At 40.7% G+C, this 25,196-nt stretch overlaps 1 protein-coding gene across 1 annotated transcript; it reads right to left on the bottom strand.

Moving 5' to 3' along the window:
- Positions 1–13,889: 13,889 nt before the first annotated feature.
- On the bottom strand, positions 13,890–16,302 carry CUNH4orf36 (chromosome unknown C4orf36 homolog). Its single transcript, XM_028124155.1, has 3 exons — positions 16,238–16,302; positions 14,254–14,408; positions 13,890–14,023 (listed from the first exon to the last, which is right to left on the bottom strand). The coding sequence occupies exons 1-3, from the start codon at positions 16,300–16,302 to the stop codon at positions 13,890–13,892; spliced, it is 354 nt and encodes a 117-aa protein (XP_027979956.1).
- Positions 16,303–25,196: the final 8,894 nt, after the last annotated feature.

The raw sequence follows: 25,196 nt of genomic DNA, 5'->3' as shown, positions 1-25,196 counted from the left end.
CCTTTTCTGGCCTCAGCTCATCAGATCAGATGTTAAGATTATAACCATAAAAAAAATTAAAAACTGAAAAATTTAAAAAAAAGATTATAACCATAAATTTTCATAGACTGTTGGAGCACCTGGGTGGCTCGGCTGGCTAAGCATCTGACTCTTGGTTTCGGCTCAGGTCATGATTGGGGTCCTGGGATTGAGCCCCACACCAGGCTCTGTGCTCAGTGCAGAGTCTGCTTCAGACTTCTCTCCCCCACTCTCCCCCTCTGCTCCTCCCCCGCTCATGCTCTCACTCTCTCACTCTCAAATATCTTTAAAAAATTTTTTTTGCAGACTGTTTGAACCCTAGAATTATAAGAAAATCTTGTAATGAATAAGATTAATGGAATTTGTCAGCCATTGGAGCAAATTACTGATAACTGATTTTCTGTGATAGTAACAGTAAAAACCTACTACTTATTGAGTCTTTCCTATGTACCAGATCCTGTGACAGGTCATGTACATGTGAAGGGTAGTAGAACATGCTACCCCAAAATATGCCACTTCGGCATAAGGATTATTTTGAGCAGAAGGCAACTGAGAAGAAGCAGATACAAGAGCAGCTCCCTACCCCCCTTCTATATGCCTAAAAAGAGGACATAAATTTGTAAAGGTGTCTCCCTTTCCCTCTCTACCAGGAAGGACAGAAGCTAAGCCCAAGAGACACCTTCAGACCCTACCAGCCAAGAGAAATCTTACACCAGAGGAATCTACAGAACAAACCTTGCTAAAACTAGCCCTTATCTACCATTAATTCCCCCATATATTTGCCTTCCCACAATTTGCCACCCCTACAGGCTCAAAGTCCTTTTTCTTTGTTTTGTCACTTCTCTCTTGTTCTTTTAAGATGATATATAAGCCCCAGTTCTAACGCCTCTTTGAGGCACTCACTTCTAGTGTTCTCCTATGTATTTGCAATGCACATGTTAATAAACTTCTTTTTTCCTCATTAATCTTTTTGTCTAGTTTACAGGGCCCCAGCTGGGAAGTCCAAGATGAAGAAGAAAAAATATATCTCAGTAATCCTCCCAACAATCCTGTCATTCAGGTACCATTATTACCCTCATTTACTCATGAGTGCAGAGAAACTTATGGAGGTTAAACAATCTGCCATGGGCTAAACTAGGAAATGGTAAGGCAAGATCTTAAGAGTCAAATCTAGGGTCAATACTATACATGAAAAATAGATGAAATAATAAAAGTTCATGAGTTCCACTTGTATAAAATATTATTCCTGCCACTCAAACTATATGTCACATCCTGGTCACTATTCTTCACCTTCCTAAACCCTTAACTCACGTGCTTTATCAGATGAGGCAACAGGTGCACAGAAAACATGTTGACTGACATTGTGAAAGAATAATAGCCATGTTGAAGAGGGGAATATCCTAATTCCCATGTCTAAACAACTCTTACTTTGAAGTAGCTACCTGATTCAAACACTCATAATCCTAAATTCAAGGAATATTTCCTAGCATTCGATGTAGGTTGTAAGCTACTTTATAGTGGCCTCCCTAAAAGAATACATAAGCAAAATAGATCCTTGACCACATAACCCAACTACCCCCCAAAGAAGAAGGGTAGGACCAGGGAAAGCCAGACACTTTTCAGTAATGCTGAAAATGGTTCCTTATATGCTTTATATACTTTTATATACTTTCAACAGAGGTTAAACCCTAAAGCCCTGGCTTGTAAAGGCTCAGAAGTGTTTTTTCTCCACCCTCCATTACTAAGCCAGAGGACATGTACCTAGAACTCTAGCCAAAATCAATCAAAATAAAGGCTGATGCTGAGCTCAAGCATCTGCATTTTACAGGAAAACCAGGTGTCAACTGCAAGCATCTGGTAAAAACTTCAGCTTTTTGATCTGACATTTCCTAGCTACTATGCCTGGAACATTTGAAGTGCTCAATTAATATTAGTTATTGTGTTGGTTATTATCATTAACATCTGTTGCATCTAAACCAGAAAAATAACAAAGTCAGTATTAAAAATAAATTCTCCTTTGCTCCTGCTTCCAATTTTCTGATTTGCTTTTCTTTTTCTTTCTTTCTCTTTCTTTTTCTTTTTTTTTTCTTTCTTTCTTTTCTTTTCCTTTCTCTCTCTTTCTTTCTTTTTCTTTCTTTCTTTTTTCTTTCTTCTTTCTTTTTTTCTTTCTTTTTCTTTCTTTCTTCTTTCTTTTCTTTCTTTCTTCTTTCTTTTTCTTTCTCTTTTCTTTCTTTCTTCTTTCTTTCTTTTTCTTTTTCTTTCTTCTTTTTCTTTCTTTCTTTCTTTCTTTCTTTCTTTCTTTCTTTCTTTCTTTCCTTTCTTTCTTTCTTTCTTCTTTCTTTTTCTTTCTTCCTTTCTTTCTTCTTTCTTTCTTTCTTTCTTTCCCATGCAACAAAACTTTTATTAACATTTTGAACAGCTACTGAGAAAACCAGTGATTCAGCTATTACTGAAACTGGTAGTTTTTAAACTTAAATTGGGGCAAATGGCTATAGTGCAGAGCAATGCCATCATTGGGCACTATGAATTCAAGACTGAAGAATTAACAGCCACCCCTCAGACGGAGAACCAGGTGAGAGTCGACTCTTTCTGGATGTTGTAATCAGAAAGAGTACGGCCATCTTCCAGCTGCTTGCCGGCAAAGATGGGCCTCTGCTAGTCAGGGGAGATGCCCTCCTTTATCCTGGATCTTGGCCTTCACATTTTCCATGGTGTCACTGGGCTCCCCCTCCAGGGTGACGGTCTTGCTGGTCAGGGTCTTCACAAAGATCTGCATTTCAATCTGTTAGTGAGTGCAAGGATGCTGGATGCAATCATGTCGAGTCACGCAGACCCCAAAACACGGACACCCAACAATGGCAGCCATTCCTGAACCCTGATTTGTTTTTCAAAACCCTTTGTTATAGCTTAGAAAATTTACTTCAAATACTAAAAGAGCCATGAGGGGTAAAAGATGTACACACACACACACACACACACACACACGTCACGTGATTGCATGATAAAAGAAGACCAAAATTAGGAAATAACCCTCCTCTTATCTTGAAGGAAATTGTGTCAGCTATTTCCACGACTCATGTGAAGCAATTTTGGTATCGTTAGACTGCCGTGCTAGCATTCTGATGGTCAGCCTCCTAGGAACACCTGAGCTCTGATACAACAGAGCTTCTGGGGAGGAGGCGGTACAGGGAGTGTGGCCCAGTAAAGGTTTGCATGTTGGGTTCATGTTGCGCTTACCTTACCTGCTCTAGACATGTGGTGGAAAGCAGGGGACTAAATTCCAACGGTAAATAGTCACCTGGTGAGCAATCTCTCAAACAATGAGAGGGGATGTCTGCTTCTGGAACTTGGAAGAAGTTGCTTTGACAGAAAGTTAATGAGAGGTAAGAAAAAAAATGACACCTGCAACTGCAGCCCGTGAAGGTGACAACACCTACATTCCAATGCCATGAAAGTTGTGAGGTGCAAAACAAGTCTGTAGAGTGGAGGTGGATAATTCGAGGAAGGAAAGGGATTGAAACTGAAAGGAGACATGAATGGAAGGTAGAAGCCTACTAGAAAATTCAAAAATAGAGCCTGAGACTCCTGGTACGTTGGCAACATTTTCTTCCCTAGGCATCAATTAAGACTACTATGTTATGCCCATAATTCCAAATAAAGTAAGCCAAGATCACCAGGTTCTTCTCATAGGTTATAGCAGTTCTGAGGTACAATGAAAACATCTCTAAACTTCCCTATCAATGCCCCTATTGTCTTGTTCCTTCCCCTTTGTCTCCCAAATGAGGCAAAAGAAAATTATAATTGAATTTCACATTGAGGTCCCTGATGGTGGATTGATGGCTCAGGGAAGTCTGAGTAGTTTCAGCAACCCCTCTGCCCTCTACCCCAAATACCAAAGGAGGAGTGGCATGTCTGTGGTCCAAGACCATCTGTAAGACTAAAGGGCCAAACCTTTTCATTATATGTATCCATCCTGTCTTCTCTCCACCATGATATATCAATTGTGTTAGGGTTAATGGTGTATTATTTAGCCATTGGTTGCAAGATCCAGACTCAAGACAACTGAAATCCTGGACTCGGAACTGTTGCAGTAACTGGATACAATTTTGAGAAATAAGTGAGTGGGTTTTATAATATGGAAAGAAGAGTATGAGTGAATGTAAGTAGCCAAAAGAGAACTGGAGACATCCAGCTTATGTTGATTGCTGCCCAGCATTCCTCCTCCTGTCATGGGCTGCATTTCTTTTAGGGAAATACCCCCACCTCAGGCTTCTCAGCCATGCAGTTCGATCCAACCTTCTGTATCAGGAGGGTGTCCTGAGTAGCTTAAACCAATCAGCTAACTCAGGGTTTCTCAGCCTTGACACCATTGACATTTGGGGCTGGAAATCTCTTTGTTGTGGGGGAGATGTCCTGTGTATCGTAGGATATTTAGCAGCATCCCTGGACTTTACCCATCAGAAGCCTTTGGAATACTTTATAGGTAAGACAGCCAAAAATGTTCACAGACATCGCCAAGTGTCCTGAGGGGGGAGAGGCAAAAATCACCTTTCATGGAGAACCACTGAGCTAAACTCATCCCTCACTCCAAATTTTAGTAAAGGACCTACTTGCCCCATACCAGCCATATTCTCCAATATTCACTTTCTCAACAGGCCATACAGACAGCCAGGTCAGAAGTGGACCAAGCATAGTCTTCTGGAAAAGGTTAGACTTTGAATTCACATGGATCTAGAATTCTATCTCAGTTCCTCCACTTTTAAAGCTGTGTCACCATAGGGAGGTTACAAATCCTTCACCTAACCCGATTCCTTCAAAACTAAAAGAGGGATCTGAAAATGGGCAAGGTTAAACATGTACCTGGCATACACCCAGCCATTCCTCTCCTTGAGGTATTCATTCAAAATAAATGAAAGAACATGCCCATACAATGCTCATGGCAGCTTTATTTGTGAGCATTCAGAACTAGAAACTGATCGACAAGTTTATGGATAAACAAAGTGTAAGATATCCATGCAACAGAATACCACTCAGCAATGAAAAGGAGCACATATACAACAACACGGATGAATCTCAAATAATTATGCTGAGCAAAAGAAGCCAGACCAAAAAAAAGTACATACCGTATGATTCCATTTATATGAAATCCTCAAAACCACAAATTAATCTATAGTGCCAGAACACAGCTAGATCAGTGGTTGCTTGGGGTGGGGGTGGAGGGCATTCGAGGTGGGGGAGGTGATGAGAGAAGAGCACTAAAAAGGGATGGATTACAAGGGGCATGAGAAAACTCTTGAGAGGATGAACATGTTCATTATCTTGATTGTGATGATGATCCCACAGGTGTCAAAACTTATTACATTGTACTTCAAATATGTACAGTTTATGGTATATCCAATCATACCCAATGAAGCTGGGGAAAAAATGTGTCAAAGCATATATAGGAAGGGGCTCCTGGCTAGCTCATTCAGAAGAGCATGCGACTCTTGATCACTGGGTTGTGAGCTCAAGTCCCACGCTGGGTACAGAGATTACTTTTTTTTTTTAAGATTTTATTTATTATTTGAGAGAGAGAGAAAGAGCGCGAGTAGAGGAGAGGGGCAGAGGGAGAGGGAGAGGGCGAAGCAGCCCCCACTGAACAGGGAGACTGACGTAGGGCTTGATCCCAGGACCCTGGGATCATGAACTGAGCCCAAGGTAGATGCTTAACTGACTGAGCCACCCAGGCGCCCCTAGAGATTACTTAAAAAAAAAAGCATATATATATATATATATATATATATACATACATATATATATATATATATATACATACATACATATATATATATATATATATATATGGAGGAAACAGCAGAAATCAAATCTTCTGATCACTCTCTTCAAAAGTGGCACCTTTTCAACAATTTTTCAGGTAATACATTCATTCATTAAACAAATACTGATAGAATGGCTACCATGAGTAGACACTATTGTAGACAATAGAGACACCATGGAGAAATAACAAACAAGTAAGCAAATAAATAATTGCAGATAATGACATGAGTGCTCTAAAGGAATTAAAAGAGGGTGCCGTCACAGAAAGTGACTGAGTAAAAGTCCAATTTATCAGGGGTAGGGGTCATGGGGGCGGTCACAGGAAGCCTCCCTCCGGAGATGTCATTTGAGTGGAGCCCTAAATAGTTAGGAAACATCTCTGTGACAGTCCGATGGAAGACAACCTTGGGGAAAATAAACAAGTGCAAATGTTCCAAGGCAGAAACAAGTCAGATAACAGGACTAGGGTAATGTGTTTGCACCCAGTAGGACTGAAAGATGAGTGGGAGGAACAAGGTCCAAAAGGAAAGCAAGTATCAGATAAACATAGGGCCTTGTAGGCCACAGGAAAGGGTGTTACTCAGGGGAGTGAGGTGATCTTTTTGACAATGATATGAATGCCATTTTTTTTAAGTTTATGTTTTTTAGTAATCTCTGCATCCAAGGTAGGGCTCAAAAGTCATGATCCTGAGATCAAGAGCGCATGTTCTTCCGACTGAGTCAGCCAGGGGCCCCTGTGTGAGTGCCATTTTTAAAAGATCACTGCGGCTGCCAAGGGTAGACTAAAGAAAGGCAAAGATGGAAGCAAGGAGGTCAGTTATGGGACTTTTTCTGTGTTCCAAACAAGAGTGGTAGAGACGTGGATAAGGGTGACAGAGGTGGAGAAAGAATGGATACATTTGGGATATTTTCTGAAGGTAGACCCAATAAGAGTTGCTGATGGATTGGACTGGGAGGAAAGAGGAGATGAGGGACACAGAGGAATTACAGATGACCCCTAGGTTTTTGGCCTACATAATGCAATGGAAAGAGCACTATTTACTGGAATGAAAAAGAAGTTAACTATTCTTAAGATCATGATGAAAAGAGGCTAAAGAAACCAAGTGACAGCAAGACCCCAATAATTTGTCTGAGATGACACAACTATTAAGTGGTGGAACTGGTGTTCAATCCCAGGGGGTCCATGCCCTACACCTAATGCTCTAAATCTGTTCTACACTGGATATAAATAGTACTTAAAGACAGTGAACAAAGGGAGAGTTCTTTTTCCCCCTTTATGCTTGCTGCCCTGTCAAGCCATTGGCAAAAGCATCAAGATTCTGGCCCAGCCCTGTCCCCAAACTTTCCCCCTATGATGTTAGAATTCTGCTCTGCTCTGTTATTGCCCTTCCTTCCTTGCAGGGTTATTGTGAGGACTACAGGATATAAAAGAGTTTCTACATCTAAGTTTTTATTATGTGGGTTTTTTTCTTTTCTCTTTTTCATTCTCTCTCCCCGTCTTCTGAACCTTGATAAAATGTTTTCATTGAGGACATTTTTATCAACTGAAAAAAAATGAAGATTCTTTCCAAAAATTTCAGTTATTTACTATTAAATGTCTATGCCATAATATTTTTCATTAAAAATAAAACACAGCATGCAATTCACCTAAGGTTTCGGTATCTAAGCCATTTTCCCTAAAGGCCTGCCTCTTCTACACTGCCAACCAAAGTTTCAGAATGTTCACTGCCACTCCTCGTTCACTCTGCATACTCCTCCTGGATGAGCTCAAAGACACCCATGGTTTCACCTTTCTTCTCTACACCCACTCCTTCCTGAGCAGGACACCTGTAAAGCCCACTGCTCCCAGAGATCTCCACTCGTGTCTACCAAGAACTTTGAACACCAACATACCTAAAATCAACGTATCTCCCACACACCCAAGACGGTTCTTCCTTTCCCAAACCCACAATCTGGAATTCACCCTAAATTCCTCCCTTTCATTCACCCACATCCCCTCACTCAACCATATCCAATCAATTACAGTGTCTTGTGGTTTCTACCCCTTCCATGACCCCTGAGTCAGACCTGTACTAGCCACGCTAGTACGTGTACTTCCTTAAGTTATGCACGGTCACACCTGGATTACTAAGGGAAGATAGGCAATCATGAATAAAACAGGTTACTTTTTAGAAAGGAGAGGGGCAAGCCTTCAGAGGAAAAAAAAAAGGAGAGCAGAAATTAAAAACTTATAATAGTTAGAGGATAAAACTGAGAGCTTCTTCCAGAAACTGGAGCAAAAGACAAAAGGATGGAAAACAGGAGAGAAAAGATAAAAAATTAGAAGGCCAGTACAGAAGATGTAGCATATGAATAATAGTACTTCTAGAATGTAGAGAGAAAATGAAAAGGTAGAAATATCTACCAAAAAATTTAATACAATTTCCCACAACTGAAGGAAATGAATTTCCAGGTTGCGAGGGCCTGTGTAGTACCAAGCACAATGGGTACTGGTAAGAGTAGTTACTGCTATCTGTGTTAGTGCTTACTCTGTGCCAGGCACTGTTCTAGGTGCTTTACATATTTAACTCATTTACTTGTCACAACTATCACTATCCACTTCTCAATTTTTTTTTTAGAGCGAAAGCACGTGAGTTGGGGGAGGGTCAGAGGCAGAGAGAGAATCTTAAGCAGGCTCCATGCCCAGCACAGAGCCCAATGAGGGGCTCGATCTCATGGCCCTGAGATCATGACCTGAGCCAAAATCAAGAGTCGGACATTTAACCAACTGAGCCACCTAGGTGGGCCCCTATCACTACCCACTTTTTACAGAAAATGAAACTAAAGCACAGGAAAGTTAAATAATTTGTCCAAGATGACACAGCTTAATAAGTGATGGAACCAGCATTCAATCCTGGTGGCTCATGCTCTACATCCAATGCTGTACATCGCCATGCTACATTGGATTATTAGTCTTACACCATGATTCCTATCAGAACAGTGGGATCTAGGAGAAGATGCTGTAGCTTCCAGAGAGAAAAAAGCAGGTCTCAGGGAAAGCATCCAAAGTAAAAATGACTTTGGAATGCTCACTAACAATATTAAAAACTAAAAAGAAATACACAAATCCTTCACAATTTTAAACGAACATTATTTACAACCTACAATTCTACACTCAGCCAATCTATCAATGAAATCTGAGCAAAAAATACAGACTTTGGACAATAGGACCTCAAAAAAATACCCTCCCACGCACCCTTTCTCAGGTAACTACTGGAGGATATGCTCCACTGTAATAAAAAAATAAATAAACCAAGAAAGAGGATGGACAGATACAGAAGAAACAGGAGCAACTACATCAAAGAGTGTGAAGTGAATCCCCATGATAACAGAAATCATAGAGAGCTACATAAGAGTGTGGAAATAAACAGTTCAGGGTAAAGAAGGATAAGACTTCTCAAGAAGACGAAATGATAGCATACATAGGATTGTTTTGAGAAGACTGATAACTGGCAAAGAGCTTGGGGTTTAGTGATAAATACATTACAAACTAAGCAAATATAAACTCTAATTACTAAATTACTAAATACTGTGCATGCACACACACACACACACACACACAATGGCAGGAAAGGAAAAGTAGTAATAGTCTACCACATAGCTCAGCTGTTAAGTATTTACACACTATTATGTTAACATAATAGTGTCATAATAACGTTAACATTTAATATTGACCTAACCAAAATTATAATATAACCTATATTTACAGGTAGATAGAAATGGTATGTATGTGTGTTGAGGATGGAGGAAAGAAAAGGAAAAAATGCTATCTTCTATATGGGAAGTCAATACCTAAAAAAGAAAAATCCAAGAAGTAGCAAAATCAAAGCATTATTTAGAGACATGAAGGTAAGTAATAAAACAAGTGAAAGAGTTAAAATTAGTTGCCTCCATAGAAGTGGAAATGAGTGGTGAGGATCCACAGAGCTACTGGTTTTTTGTTTTGTTTTGTTTTTAAGATTTTATTTATTTATTTATTTATTTATTTGAGAGAGAGAACACGAGCCAAGGAAAGGAGCAGAGGGAGAGAGACAAGCAGACTCCCCGCTGAGCAGGGAGCCCGATGTGGGAGTCGATCCCAGGACCCTGGGATCATGACCTGAGCTAAAGGCAGACACAACCAACTGAGCCACCCAGGCGCCCCTAAATAAATCTGATTTTTAAGAAATTAAAACTTATTAATAGCAACAATGTTAGATACATTGTACAGTAGATTTGTGGTCTTTAGATTGAAAAATATTTCTAGTTTTCCAAGACACTATTGGAGGTGTTATCTCCAGCCCAGATGAACTAGTGACAGTGACCCTAAAAGGGAAAGTGCAAGCTACTCAGTGGGACATGAACGACAGAAACAAACACACAATTAATCCCATTACCATCCAAAACATATGTGATTAATTTTTTAAAGAAAATAGTAAATTGGTTTTGATTTCTGAAGAAATAGAAACACACTGAATTTTTGCTAAAGACTGGTCTTTGGTTGTGTAATTATACAATGGAATTTTCCCACATTTTAAGCAGTTAGCAACCCAGCTGTCATATTTATGATAATAACATTGATGAAGGGGGAAAAAAACTAGTCAACTGGAAGAACTGGCGAGGACAAATGTGTAAAAAAGGTGGAGAGAAGTGGTACAACTGGGTAACACAGAGAAAATCCCAGACGCTCTACCAAGAAACTTTGGGAGTGGCTCTGGTTGGCAGATAAGCAACTTACACAAATCACATGTGAATTTTATAAAGCCAATCTGATCTAGCAATGTGGAAGCTCCACCTCCTCAAAGTTACCCAACCTAGACTACATCCAGACCCCCTGTGCTCCTGAAAGCTGTTTCCAGGCCTAAGGATCACTAAATCAAATGCATCACTGACATCATAATTCCTAAGAGCAAGTATCCTCCATGTGAGCCAGCATATCACAGGTAGGAGAAAGTATCTGAAGATAATTCAGATGATAGCTTCTAAATATTTTGAAACAACCACCACCAGATACAACTCCCCAGTGAAAAGTCAAACTGTGGGCCCACACAGGTGGATTATGGTCCCCTAGGTATGCTTTGATCAGTCCATCCCTTACAAAATTGGAAATGGTCACATTTATAAAATTTGCATTTCTGTAAATACAGATGAACTGATATGATGTCTAAAATTTACTTCAAAATAATCTGGTGGGATGCACCTGGGTGGCTCAGTTGGTTGGGTGTCTGACTTCAGTTCAGGTCATGATCCCAGGGTCAGACTCCATGCTCAGCAGGAAGTCTGCTACTCCCTTTCCCTCCGCCCCTCTCCCCACTCATGCTCTCTCTCTCTCTCTCAAATAAATAAATAATCTTTAAAAATATCTAACTTATTAAAAAAACTATAATAAAATATAATAAAAAACAATCTGGTGGTAGGGACTTGCAAGGGTGGAAGTGGAAAATGAGTGAGTGTAAGTGAAATAAAAATGGCCATGAGTTCATAAGTGCTGTTCAGTGAGGGAGACATGGAAGTTCATTTTCTTGTTCTTGCTACTTTTGTTACATTTGAAATTTTCGCAAAAACACAATAACCAGTTGTGTTCTTTTTCCTCTTTATTTCATCTCCTCTTGCAAAACTGGAAGATTCACTCTGGGAAATATTGAATTGGATGATATTTTCCCCCTGATACCATTCCAGAACGGCATCAGTAGACTAGAGCTAATGAAGAAAAGTGAAGAGAGTCTAAGAGACTTGTGGGGTACCATCAGGAAGACTAATATAGGGCACCTGGGTGGCTCGATAGGTTAAGTGTCTGCCTTCGGCTCAGGTCATGATCCCAGGGTCCTGGGATGGAGCCCCGCAGGGAGCCCGCTTCTCCCTCTCCCTCTGCCTGCTGCTCTCTCTGTCAAATAAATCAATAAATCATCTTAAAAAAAAAAGACATGGGGCACCTGGGTGGCTCAGTCGTTAAGTGTCTGCCTTCGGCTCAGGTCATGGTCCCAGGGTCCTGGGATTGAGCCCCACATCGGGCTCCGTGCTCGGTGGAAAGCCTGCTTCTCCCTCTCCCACTCCCCCTGCTTGTGTTCCTTCTCTCACTGTGTCTCTCTCTGTCAAATAAATAAATAAAATTTAAAAAAAAAAGTTTAAAAAAAAAGACGTAAGTGACAAACTGACTCTCAGAGATTATTGTTTTTAAAACAGAAATGATCAGAAGATGCCATAGGTACAGTGGCCAGATTTTGAACTAAAAAATCAGGTCATGTATGGTCTGGCAAGTATATATACATTGAAAGAACAAAACCCAACTCTTGAAAATTCAAGACTTTTGGTCTCCACAAAGGTCAACAGAGTCAGGCCAATATAATACATCTTTGCTCTGGAGATTATAGCAGTAAAAAGGTAGTGATGCTCACAGTAATTACCAGAATATTGAGTATTATAATACTCTAATACTATAATAATATAACTCTAATCTACTATTAGAGTAGCTCTCATTGTGGGCCAGTTTCCATTTAATCCTCAAGACAACTGTGTAGTAGGTACCAGTATCATCCCTGTTTTACATGTAAGAAAACTGAAACTCAGAGACATAAAGCAACTCTCCCCAAGTCACACCGCTATTAAGTAGCCAAGCTGAGAGTTGAAGAAGGCAGCCAGGTGTAAAGTATGAACTCGTAACCACGAGGCCAGGAGATCTTTTAGAACGAGGCTAAAATAACAGAAGACACTTAAACACCTACGGATTCATCTAACAAACACTAAATTGTGCTCAAATATAACTTTCACTTTTTTAAAAGATTTTATTTATTTATTTATTTATTTGCCACAGAGAGAGAGAGGGAACACAAGCAAGGGGGAGTGGGAGAGGGAGAAGCAGGCTTCCCGTGGAGAAGGGAGCCTGATGCGGGGCTCAATCCCAGGACCCTGGGATCATGACCTGAGCCAAAGGCAGACACTTAACGACTGAGCCACCCATGCGCCCCCTCAAATACAACTTTCATACCCAAGTGTGCTGTACTGGATTCAAATTCTAGGAAAATTGATTCCTGCTAGTCCAACATTATCCAGCTAATCAAGTCCCCATTCTCTAGCCTCTCTGTAAATAAGCATTTTCCTTAAAATAAGGTCTTTGCATTTTCATGTCATTTTCACATATGTATGTGTGTTTCACATGCCCCAAGGGCATCCCAGAGAGACAACATGAAATGAAGCAAAAGGGCAAAAGGGAAAAGATGATTTTTTAGGAAAACAAAAGCAGAAAGTAAGTTCTACTTTCTACTTTAAAGTACTACATGACAGGGGCACCTGGGTGGCCCAGTCAGATAAGCATCCAACTCTTGATCTCAGCTCAGGTCTTGATCTCAGGGTTGTGAGTTCAAGCCCCACCTTGGGCTCCATGCTGGGCATGGAGCCTAGATAGATAGATAGATAGATAGATAGATAGATAGATAGACATATAAAAATAAAGTATGGTATGAGAATAGTAAATGATGTTTCACTGAACATTGGAAACTAAAGAGTTACTAAAATGAAACCTAAAATTTTTCTTAACCAATTTTCAGTCTACCATGTTTAAAAGAATTTTGCTTGGGGTGCCTGGCTGGCGCAGTCTGTGGAGCATATGACTCTTGATCTCAGGGTTGTGAGTTCAAGCCCCAAGTTGGATGTAAAGATTACTGAAAAATAGAATCTTTAAAAAAAAAAAAAAACAGAATTTTTCTCTCTCCTTTTTGGCGTCTCAAAATGCAAATTCAAAATAATATCTCTGACGAGTTTCCTCTTTCCTTAGTGCAATTTTACAAAAATCACAATGAATAATCATATAAATGACTCAATTCCAGCTACTTTTTCATCTACTTACAGTGTTGTCTCTTGTGGTACAAAGGAAGGGACACAGAAGATCTGTCAGAGCTGTCCATTAACCCACAGGAGTTGGCTAATCTACCAGTGGGCATTCATATGTCTGTACCAAACTTCACACAGTAAAAGGTTGGAGACCTTCATTGCCTTTGGATGTGGAAAGCACTGAGTACAGATTTGATTATGAGATGATATCACTTAGGTGGAAGAGGTCTTCTCAAACCAACTTGCCCTTCCCTTAGGGAAAGCTGAATTTCCACAGCTACATTCTGCTGACATTTCAGGTGATTCAAGCGCTTCATTTCATACTCCCTTTCAAGTTTGATGGCTGGAAAACAAAATACATGGAGCAATCCAACTGACATTTCTCACCAGGCATAATATTGTTAAAAATGAACACTGAATCACATGGCAAAATTCACATTCTTAGATACTAAACAAGAAGGGCTACATAGATGAAGGGTATGGGTGTGAGTATATTTAAACATTTCTCTGATAATAAGCAAAATAACACAGATAAAATTTGCTATTTACTAAAGTAGCTCTTACAGAACTTACATTCTGCAGAAGGGAGCAGAGCATTCTTAATGGCTTTAGTTTTTCTGAGGTATAAAGGGCTACCAAATGTAATTTTTCCCAAGAAAGGTGACTTGATGTTGGCTAGGTTCGTATACCAGGTCTTTGTAAGCAGTGCAAGTTCCCAAGGTTCCTGTCTGGGGCAAAAATTCATTAATTCATTCAATAAATATTTCCTGAGCATCTATTGTGGGATATACAGAAGACATCTTAACTCTCAGTTCCATTTTCCACTAGATATTTTCGCTTATGGGGGGAATTCAGGATTTTCCAGAGTTGTAAATCTAGCCAGGAGAAGGAGCTTTACATTAAATGTATAATGTATAACGTGTATATTTTATATATATATACACACACACACATAGAGATATATTGAAAATTATGATAAATTATAATGGCAGGAACTTTTGTTAAAAAATAGCCTCCCTGCAGTCAATCTAATCTTTCCATGTCTTTTAAGAGGATATAGTTAAAAACTGTACGCTCCAAGTCTTTTATGGCTGATCACAAATATGGTCATATTAGGGAAGGAAAAAGGGGGAATAATCGTGCATTGAACAGGGTGCTTGGCATACACAAAGGCTTTGAGTGTGTGATCTTATTTTAATCTTTACAACCACCATGCAGGTAGACAAGGAAACTGAGACTTGGAAGTTAATTAAGAACCAGAGCTGGTACTTAGCTTAGGGGTAGTTATTTAGAAGCACTAGTACCAAGAGAATCCTCAGAAAACTGGAGAAGGGGGTGGAGGAAATCCCAAACTATAATATTAAAAATAATCACCATGAACTTCAAAGGAATTGTTTTATATGTGCTAATTTGGAAATTTAAAATGTCAACTACATGTTTCTCATCTCAGAGAGTCCATACACGAGGAAAGGTGAAAGACCTGCTTTGGTACAAATCGGGGAAACGAGTATTCTATACATGGGTCTACTTGTTTTCCTCCTCTAGCTTCCTTGCTACTTCATCATCTAACTTTAAAGAATGACTTGAGGTCTACAATTATTATAAATGCATTTGAACAAGGGCACAAAAATGTATTTATAAGAATGTTCACTGAAACATTGTTTGTCCAAAAAAATTTCACAAAATAGCCTTAATGTCTATCAAGAAGAGCCTGGTTAAACACACTGTGGTTCATACACAGAATGAAAGAATGAGGTTTATCCTTATATGTTGATTTGGAAAGATGAGCAATAAAACAGCTAATTTTTATCTAGCACTTACTATATGCTGGGCACTGTTTTATCAGTTTACACATATGAACACCTTTAATTGCCACAGCAACCCTATGAGGTAGGCGGATGCTATTATTATGCTCATTTGAGAGATTAGGAAACAGCAGTAGAACAACTTGCTCAAGATCACAAGGCTCTTGGTCATGGGTTTAGGATTTGAAACCAGAAAGTCGGACTCTAGAATCTGAGGTCTTAACCATTAGGCTATATAAAATATGGTGGGGGAGGGAGCAAAGTTCATAGCTCCCTCTGCCTGCCGCTCCCCCTGCTTGTACTCTCTCCCTCTCCCCATCTCTTTCTCAAGTAAACAAATTAAAAAAAAAAAAAAAGATATACCGGACACCAAGACATTTTTAGGTATATTTACACTATGTACGGAGGTATTTTAACGTAGTTGACAGGTATTTTAACGTAGTAGATGTTGCTTTGGAGTCAGAAGACAGACTTCCATCTCTGTCACTTGTTTACTCCATGACTGAGTGACTTTGATCAACCCACTTTGCCAAAAATCAGTTTGTGTTGTTTTGTTGTAAAGACCAAGTAAGATAACTTATAAATTCTTATTAAAAGCATTTTCCCTTTTTAAAAAAAATCACTATTCAGATAACTGAAAACACCTCGCATAGTCCAGTATCTCATGGAGAACCTAAGGGTTTCCGGTACTGCTATTTTACCAAGGACACTCCTCACCCCTAGTCAGTGCTCACCGTGATGAAAATACTTACACTTTATAACAACTGCCCTGCAATCTGGTCTTCACTGTGTTCTTTCTTGGCAAACCATAAGCCATGGCGAATTACCACCGTCCAAGTTCTTAACATAAGTGCCTGATGGAATGATTGGCATACTCTGTTCGCTTTACCTGAAATGTTTGCAACACCCAGAATTAATGACTTTCACTTTAATACCCACATAATAAAAAGATTTAGAAAAAGCATTTCTGGGGCGCCTGGGTGGCTCAGTCGTTAAGTGTCTGCCTTCAGCTCAGGTCATGATCCCAGGGTCCTGGGATGGAGCCCCGCATCGGGCTCCCTGCTCGGCAGGAGGCCTGCTTCTCCCTCTCCCACTCCCCCTGCTTGTGTTCCCTCTCTCACTGTCTCTGTCAAATATATAAATAAAATCTTAAAAAAAAAAAGCATTTCTGAATGTCAGAACATCCCTCATAAAACATTCCTTGAAGCTGAACTCCTAATGTACAACCGTGTTCTCTTTCATTTTCCATGAACTCACTTTATCATTTCTTGCCATGTACGGAGAAAATGCCAAGGTAACGACATCGGCATTCCATCACCTCCCAAGCCTGCCAAACTGGTTCAAACACCTCACCCAAACGTGTCTGACTTTGGCAATGTTAAGCGACAATTGGTTCTGCGGGTACCGGAACTTCCCGTTCCGCGCCCGAGCCCTTTAAAGGAGCTAAACCTTCCCAGGTTTTCCCTTTTTCCAAAAATCTCTGCTTATCAGAAAGCGGCCCACCGTACGCGCCCCTCCCACGCCACTCCCACCGCCCCACCCACGCACACTTCGGAGGGGCCAGCCTCTCCCCAGCCCCCGCGCGCAGTTCCGAGCAGGACGCGCCTCTGGGAAGCGGGTGGAGCTTCGGCCGCCTGCCGAGCCCGCGGCGGAGGGGCGGGTCCTCCCCGCCCCTCCCCTCCCTTCCCCTCCCCCCGCCCCTTCCCACGCCGGCTCCCCACCTCTCCTCCCACCCCCACCCGACGGGCGGCCGGCACTCCCAGTCAGCCGGGGCCCCGAGCGTGGGTTCCCGGAGTAGGGAGAGAGGAGGGCGGGCGCCCGCGCCAGAAGACCCGCGCTCGCTGGTCTCGGAGGGTCGTGATCCCAGGCGGGCCGAGGGCAGAGCGCGCGCCCGATTAGACGCCCATGGCCGCGCACACCTGCGGGCCCGCGCCGCGGGCACACGCCTCCTTCTTGCTCGCGCCCGAGCTGCGGGCCGCGCCCAGGGCCGGGATGCCTCGCGTCACACGGAGGCCTCAATAATGGGCTTTATGGTGCCAGTTCCTTCCGCCAGGGGCGCAGGGAGCCAGGCCCGGAACGGGGGCCCTCGGGGCCTTCGGGTTAAGCAGCCGAGGCCCGCACACACTTGACGGAACAAAACTTACGAGCAAAAGCTGTAAGCTAGGCCTTTCTCTGAAAATGACACTTTTAAATGTCAGGGTGTTGTATTAAGCGACCCGGGGATTTGGTTATGGGGACCATTTGGGGGCACCACTTAAAGAAATGTGCTCCGTTCTGACGTGTTCACCGTGAGCGAGGCTCACCGGTGACGCCTGAGGAGCGGAGGCGCTGTTGTCAAGGTTCACTCTCCCTGGTGGGTCAAGGCAGCTAGAAACGCTAAAAAGCCCCGAGCCTACCTGTGATAGGTTATGTGTTCATCGTGGTCAGGGCAAGACAGATTAGAAAAGGTAGCCTGATGGACCAGTTTCTGAAGTCGTTACCCTGTGGTGATTCAGGATGAATCTCTATTTTAATACATCGTAGATGGTCACCACTTAAACGTCAAAGGAAAATAGCCCACCTATTTTTCACATGGGTTTTGGAGTCAGAACGGGTTTGGAATTCTAGTTCTGCCACTTGCTAACTTCAAGGTCTTGCCTATGTAAATTCTCCAATCCTCAATTTCTCTATCTGTAAAACAAGTATCAGACTCTGTATCTTGCAGGGTCCTTGTGAGGATTAAAGAGCATGTCTTGTGCATTCTCTGCCAACACGGTAAGTGACTGACTGTCTGATTTTGCGCCTAGTAACAACTTTATGAGATAGGCAAGGGATACTTACTGTTCCAATTATGGAGAGGAGGAATGAACTCAGGTTAAAGGACTGCCTGAGGTGGCGCAGCTCACGAGTTGCAGGGCCAACTTTTGAAGCTAAACACAGTACCCTTTCCACCCTGACAAGATACCTCTGATACTAGCTCCTGTCTAATTAGGATAGGCTGGTAAGCTTGAACCAACCACCTTTGAAGGTGCTTTTTGCTTCCCCAAAACTAGCAGGTGAGGACTCCTTCACTCGTTAACATTTCTGTTCCAGTGCCATTGGAAAAGGAGCCTCAACGAGTGAGAGTGGGTGTTAGTTTTTAACACAAAGAATCTTGAATCCATTACTGGGCTGTAACATCGATGTGGTAGATTTTGAACTGAATTTTTTCAAACAAATTAACATAGAATGGTGTGGAGGGTGAGGAGTGAGAGTACATCATACAAATAAGTCTAAGTATTGTTTTGTGGAACTTATATATATATATTTTTTTAAGAGTGACGTGGATATAATAGTTTCATGTTAATTTATTTATTTGACAGAGAGAGACACAGCGAGAGAGGGAACACAAGCAGGGGGAGTGGGAGACGGAGAAGCAGGCTTCCCACGGAGCAGAGCCCGATGTGGGGCGGATCCCAGGAGCCTGGGATCCTGACCCGAGCCGAAGGCAGACGCCCAATGACTGAGCCACCCAGGTGCCCCTGTGGAACTTTATTTTTGTTATCCATACAGACTCTTTTTCATGCCTGTGTGTGTATGCAGTTTCAATATAAAGTATAGTCTCACAATGGGTCTAAAAAGTGTGAAAGCCACTGTCTAAGATCATTTCATTTTAGAGATTAAAAAACAGAGACCAAGTTGTTAACTGAAATCACACCCAGGTGGGGCGGAGACAGGCCACTTGAGCATTGTGGCTCATGGAGCTGTGGCTGTTCTCTTTTTATGGAGGAAGAAATCAAGATCCAGGGAGACGATGACGTGTCCAGGACCCCACTGAGAGAGATTAGACAGCCTGTGATTTCTCCATCTTTGAACCTCATTTCCTGTATATGTATATGATTCCTGAGAATTGTGTTTAGTTATTTCCTATGGGACTCATTTTGAACAAATATGGTAGAAGTTACAGAGATGACTTCTGAGACCAGGTCATAAAAGGTATTGTGGCTTCCTTCTTGTGGTCTCTCTTGGATCACTAACCCTAGAAGAGATCAGATGCCATGTTAGGGCACACTCAAGCCACCTTATGGAGAAATTCACATGCAGAGAAATAGAGGCCTCTAGCCAACCACTGGTGAGGTGCTGAGGCCTCTTGCCATCACTCATGTGAGTGAGCCAGCTTGGAAGCAGATCCTCTAAGGCTCCATAAAGCCTTCAGATGACTGCAGCCCCAGCTGTTGTCTTCACTGAAACTTCATGGTAGACCCTGAGTGAGAACCACCTAGCTAAGCCATTCCAGGATTCCTGGCCCTCAGAAAATATGAAAATAAATGCTTATCATTTTAAGCCACCAACCTTTAGAGTATTTGTTACAGAGCAACAGATAACTAATATACACTGTCTTTTTTTTTTAAGATTTTATTTATTTATTTGACAGAGAGAGAGCACAAGCAGGGGGAGTGGGAGAGGGAGAAGCAGGCTTCCCACTGAGCAGGGAGCGCAAGGCAGGGCTCCATCCTAGGACGCTGGGATCATGACCTGAGCCGAAGGCAGACGCTTAACTGACTGAGCCACCCAGGCGCCCACACGAAGCGTCTGATTGTAGAAGGAATATTTTACACAGAGGAAAATAGTCATATTTTTATAATTGAGATTAATAGTTTGATAAAAATGAACAGTAAAACACATTATGTCTTAGAGATTCTTCTGGGCAGCTGAAATCTCATCTAGGACCAGTTAAGAGCCTTAAAAACTGTCAACACAGAAAATATATGGTAAGTACCACTCTCCCACATGTCTTTAAAAACAAAAATAACATTAAATCCTATAGAAGGTGGAAGGATATCCAATAGAGATCTGGTTCTCACTCCACCCCCATAAAGACTATTTTAGTATTTTCTTTTGAATTATCCCATCATATCTAAACATTTCTCGGTCTCCCACCCAGCCCCTCTCTCTTCTTTCCTCCTCCTCCCTTCCTTTCTTTTCTCTATGATCTCTCCCTCCCTGCTTTTCTGGTGCCCTACACACATCTTTCTATTGGGTAAGCCTTCACTGATGATTCCAAAAAGTTGGCAGGGTTCATTCAAATTGGTTAAGAGAGCTCTGCTGCCACCTACTGTTAGAACTAAGGTACAAAGAGGTATGCCAAGAGACATGCTATCCCCTAACAACAAAAGAGCAATAGTAGTGTGATATTTACTACACTTTGGACACTGTTCAAGGTACTTCCTATACATTGCCTAATTTAATTATCACAACCATAGATGCTATTATAAATTTAGTGGTGTGAGTGTTTTTAGGGATATTAGAGAAGTAAAAACAGGCACCTCAAGCATGAATAACTTTTCTAAAGTCACAAAACTTGACCCAAGACTATGCAATTCTGATATTTTTCTCTGTACCATACTGTACATTCTCCCAGGATTGTAATTAGGGCAAGGTTTTCAGGTATAAACTTTAAATATTTTTGCAACTGCCCTTTTCAAATATTCTTTTAATTTCTCATCATACATATATTAATAGAATATTGTTGGGCACCTTCTCCATGCCAGCAATCATTCTTCTCCCTGCCATCTGAACCTCGCAGCTTAGTGGGGAAGGGGATACTAGTTTCCCTAGGACAGTTAAGGAAAGAAAGGGTTTATAGGGCTACTAAATGACTTGCTTACAATTACACAACTAGTAAATTGCAGAACCTAATTTAGCCCAGGTCTATTTCATTCCTGACCTACCTCTTTTGAGTTCTCTGGATCCCCTGACTGAACTATATATCCCTCTATTTGTGAAACGTCCACCACATCCTTACAATAACATTGACTACCCACCCGTTTTGTTTGAAATTGAGAGTAGGTTTCTTTTTTTTAAAAGATTTTATTTATTTGAGAAAGAGAGCACAAGTGGGGGGAGCAGCAGAGGGAAAGGAAGAAGCAGGCTCCCTGCTGACCAGGGAACCCAATGTGGGGCTCCATCCCAGGACCCTGGAATCATGACTTGAGCCGAAGGCAGATGCTTAACTGAGCCACCCAGGTGCCCTGACATAGTAGGTTTCTGTATCTTAAACACATTAGTGCCTGACCAACACAGAAAATAATAGCCACAGCTAGTGTCCAGACTCCTCTGCTCTCCTTAGAGGTATAAATTACAATTTCCCGGGTGCCCAGTTGATAAACTCCCGTTCTTTGGGAGCAAAGCAGGTCAAAATCTATTACCTAATCCAAGATTATGGTGTATGACTTACAGCCTAGGATTCTCCCCAGGACAAAAGCTAGAGCAGTAAGGATCCCTGGCTGACTCTGGCAGGCACAATGAACCTGCATCTGCCATGGAGCAAGTCACACCAGGATAGCTAGCCCCTGACAACGACACTGGAATTCCTCCACTGTGCAAGCATAAGGCATTAGTTGTAAGAATACGAAGAAAGATATTTCTTTACACATTGTAATATATGAGGGCTGTGGAGTGTTACAATGTCACCCTGTAAAGTACTAATTAAAACAAAAGATTTATCTACTTTAGTCCAATTGACATTTCAATTTCATGCTAATTTATAATAACTAGGAAAGTAGGAACAATTAGAAAATTAAAATGAGGTCTCCAGTTATTTATTAAATATTTGTTAAAATTATTCACATTTTATTGACTTTTCAAATAAATAATAAATCATATCAATTGAACTTTCTCTTGAAGAGATACAGACCAGATGAAGAGGTGGTATGCTCTGATAGAAAAGGTCTAACTAGGAATCAAAAAACCTAGGCTAGAGACCCTTTATAAATATGAAAAGTTTCTAAGCCTTTGTGTCATTTATGAAACCGAACCAATATCACCCCAAAATATTTTTATGATTGATTCCATGAATCTGTCTAAATCTTCCACATAATTACACTACTAAGTTTTTAATAAGTTAGCAAATGACTTTTAATAATTTTACCTGTTTTGTATTTTGACATATTTATGCAAAGAATTCATTAAAGTTCAGGGTGCCTGGCTGGTTCAGTAGGTAGAGCATGTGACTCTTGATCTTGGGGTCATAAGTTCAAACCCCATGTTGGGCATAGACATTACTTAAAAATAAATAAATAATTCATTAAAGTTCATATAGGATATAAAGTTTATTTGTCCTAACCTTCTTTTTTTGAAGATTTATATCCCAGGGTTACAATATCCATATAGTCCTTTTAATTTTATTCATCTCCGTGGTTCATAGTTCATCGTAAGCTTTCATTCAGTTAGATTCAAGCCAATTTAACACACATATATTGAGCACTTTCTGTATGCAAAGCTTTGTGATTGGCCCCGTAGTCTAAAATTTGTCCCTCTTCTCCCTCTTCCCCCATACGTAAGAAAAGCTCTCTTTTAGAGAGTTTTTTACAGCTACATGTAAAAGAATGAAACTGGACCACTTTTTTACACCATATACAAAAATAAATTCAAAATGGATTAAAGACTTAAATGTAAGACCTGAAACCATAAAATTCCTAGAAGAAAACAGAGGAGGTAAGCTCTATGACATCACTTTTAGCAATACTTTTTTGGATCTATCTCCTGAGGCAAAAAGGAGATAAGGCGCACCTGGGTGTCTCAGTTGTTAAGCGTCTGCCTTCAGCTTAGGTCATGATCCCAGGGTCCTGGGATTGAGCCCTGCATCGGGCTCCCTGCTCCGCAAGAAGCCTGCTTCTCCTTCGCCCACCCCCCTGCTTGTGCTGTGTCTCTCTCTGTCAAATAAATAAATAAAATCTTTTTTAAAAAATGGACAGAGGCCTTGAATAGACATTTTTTCAAAGAAGACATCCAGATGGCCAACAGACACAAAGATACTCAGAATCCCTAAAGATCAGGGAAGTGCAAATAAAAACCTCAATGAGATACCACCTCACAAGGGTCAGAATGGCTAGTATCAAAAAGACAAGAAATAACAAGTGTTGACAAGGAAGAGGAGAAAAGGAAACTCTTTGGTGGGAATGTAAATTGGTGCAGCCACTATGGAAAAAGTGTGGAGATTCCTCAAAAAATTAAAAATAGAAATACCGTATGATCCAGCAATTCCACTTCTGGATATTTAGCCAAAGAAAATGAAAACACTAAAAAAGACATATGCACCCCTATGTTTATTGCAGCATTATTTACAATATCCAAGATATGGAAACAACCTAAGTGTCCATCAATAGATGAATGGATAAAGAAGATGTGGTATATATATATATATATATATATATATATATATATATACACAATGGAATATTACCTGGCCATAAAAAAGAATGAAATCTTGTCAATTGCAACCACATGGATAGACCTAAAGTGTACTCTGCTAAGTGAAATAACTCATACAAAGACAAACACCATATGATTTCACTTATATGTGCAATCTAAAAATAAAGCAAACGAAGAAGCAAAATAAAACAGAAACAGACTCAGATATAGAGAATGAACTGTTGGTTGGCAGAGAGGAAGAGAATGGGGGTGTGAACAAAATAGGTGAAGGAGATTAATGATCTTCTACTTATAAAATAAATAAGTCACGGGGATGAGAAGTACAGCATAGGGAATATAGTCAATAATAGTGTAATAACTATATGGTGACAGTAACTAGACATGCCATGGTGACCATTTCTTGGTGTATATAAATATCAAGTCACTATGTTGTACACCTGAGACTAATACAATATTGTATGTCAATTATTGTTCAATACAAAAAGTAAAAAGAAGTAAAGCTCTCTTTTCCCATGGAGATGTAAGTCAGTTATGAAAAGTATACATTCTCAGCTTGGAGAAATATGGAAAAAGAAATTATCACCACTCTTTCTGTCAGTTGTGAAAGTTGTCTTGAAAGAATTAAGATTCCCTTTTTAAGCCAAAATCTAAAATTAGAATGTATATAAGCCCCCACAGACGTTAAATAGCAATCTACTTAAATTCAGGATTTAAGAGAAAGGAATTATTTCAAAGTGTAGAACTTCTTGGACTTGCTCAAGCACTTCCTAATGATAAAACTGTCTTTGAATTTTACTGCTTAATTCTTTTCCATCTGCTTAATTTTCTAAGATGTTCTTTTTTTATAATTTTATTGAGGGATAATTGGCTATTATTACTGTATATATTTAAAGTGTAAAATGTAATGATTTGATATGCATATACATTGTAAAATGATTACTAAGGGGCGCCTGAGTGGCTCAGTCAGTGAAGCATCTGCCTTCAGTTCAAGTCATGATCCCAGGGTCCTGGGATTGAGTCCCATGTTGGGCTCCCTGCTTGATGGAGAGCCTGCTTCTCCCTCTCCCCCTGCTCCCCTGCTCCTCTCTCTCACTTGTACTATCTCAAATAAATAAATAAAATCTTTGAAAAATATTTTAAAAAATAAAATAAAATAAAATGATTACCAAGATCAAGATAATCAACACATCCACCATCCCACATAGTTAATAGTTAACATGGTTAACTCGTGTGTGTGTGTGTGTGTGTGTGTGTGTGTGTGTGTGTGTGTGTGTATGTATGTAGTGAGAATGCTTAAGTCTCCTCCCCTTGAGTGTGACCCTCTTCTAACAAATAGAATTTTCTGTACTTGTGGTAAAATCATCCTAACTGGGACTTAAGATGAATATTTGTTTAAACATGGTGCCCTCAAGGCGAGCAACAGAATATGTGTGGACCTGAGACATTCTACCTGAGTTCAGAATCCCCCCCCCCCCCCCCCCCCCCCCCCCCCCCGGCTGAGAGGCCTCCAGCCAGGGAGTTCCCTCAATGCCTCAGTGT

This window comes from Eumetopias jubatus, unplaced genomic scaffold, assembly GCF_037043125.1.
Source record: "Eumetopias jubatus isolate StellerSeaLion01/CBP00866 unplaced genomic scaffold, mEumJub1_p1.0 scaffold_2, whole genome shotgun sequence".
NCBI lineage: Eukaryota > Metazoa > Chordata > Mammalia > Carnivora > Otariidae > Eumetopias > Eumetopias jubatus.
This window is presented reverse-complemented; position numbering and strand designations above follow the sequence as displayed.

Bases quoted from the DNA above. Each gene is read 5' to 3' on its own strand.
- CUNH4orf36 (XM_028124155.1), bottom strand. From the start codon at position 16,302: ATGGCTTATGGTTTGCCAAGAAAGAACACAGTGAAGACCAGATTGCAG. The intron at 14,409-16,237 runs GTAAGTATTTTC...TTTTTGCCCCAG, and splicing joins CAGGGCAGTTGTTATAAAGT to ACAGGAACCTTGGGAACTTG. The intron at 14,024-14,253 runs GTAAGTTCTGTA...TTTGTTTTCCAG, and splicing joins TCTGCTCCCTTCTGCAGAAT to CCATCAAACTTGAAAGGGAG.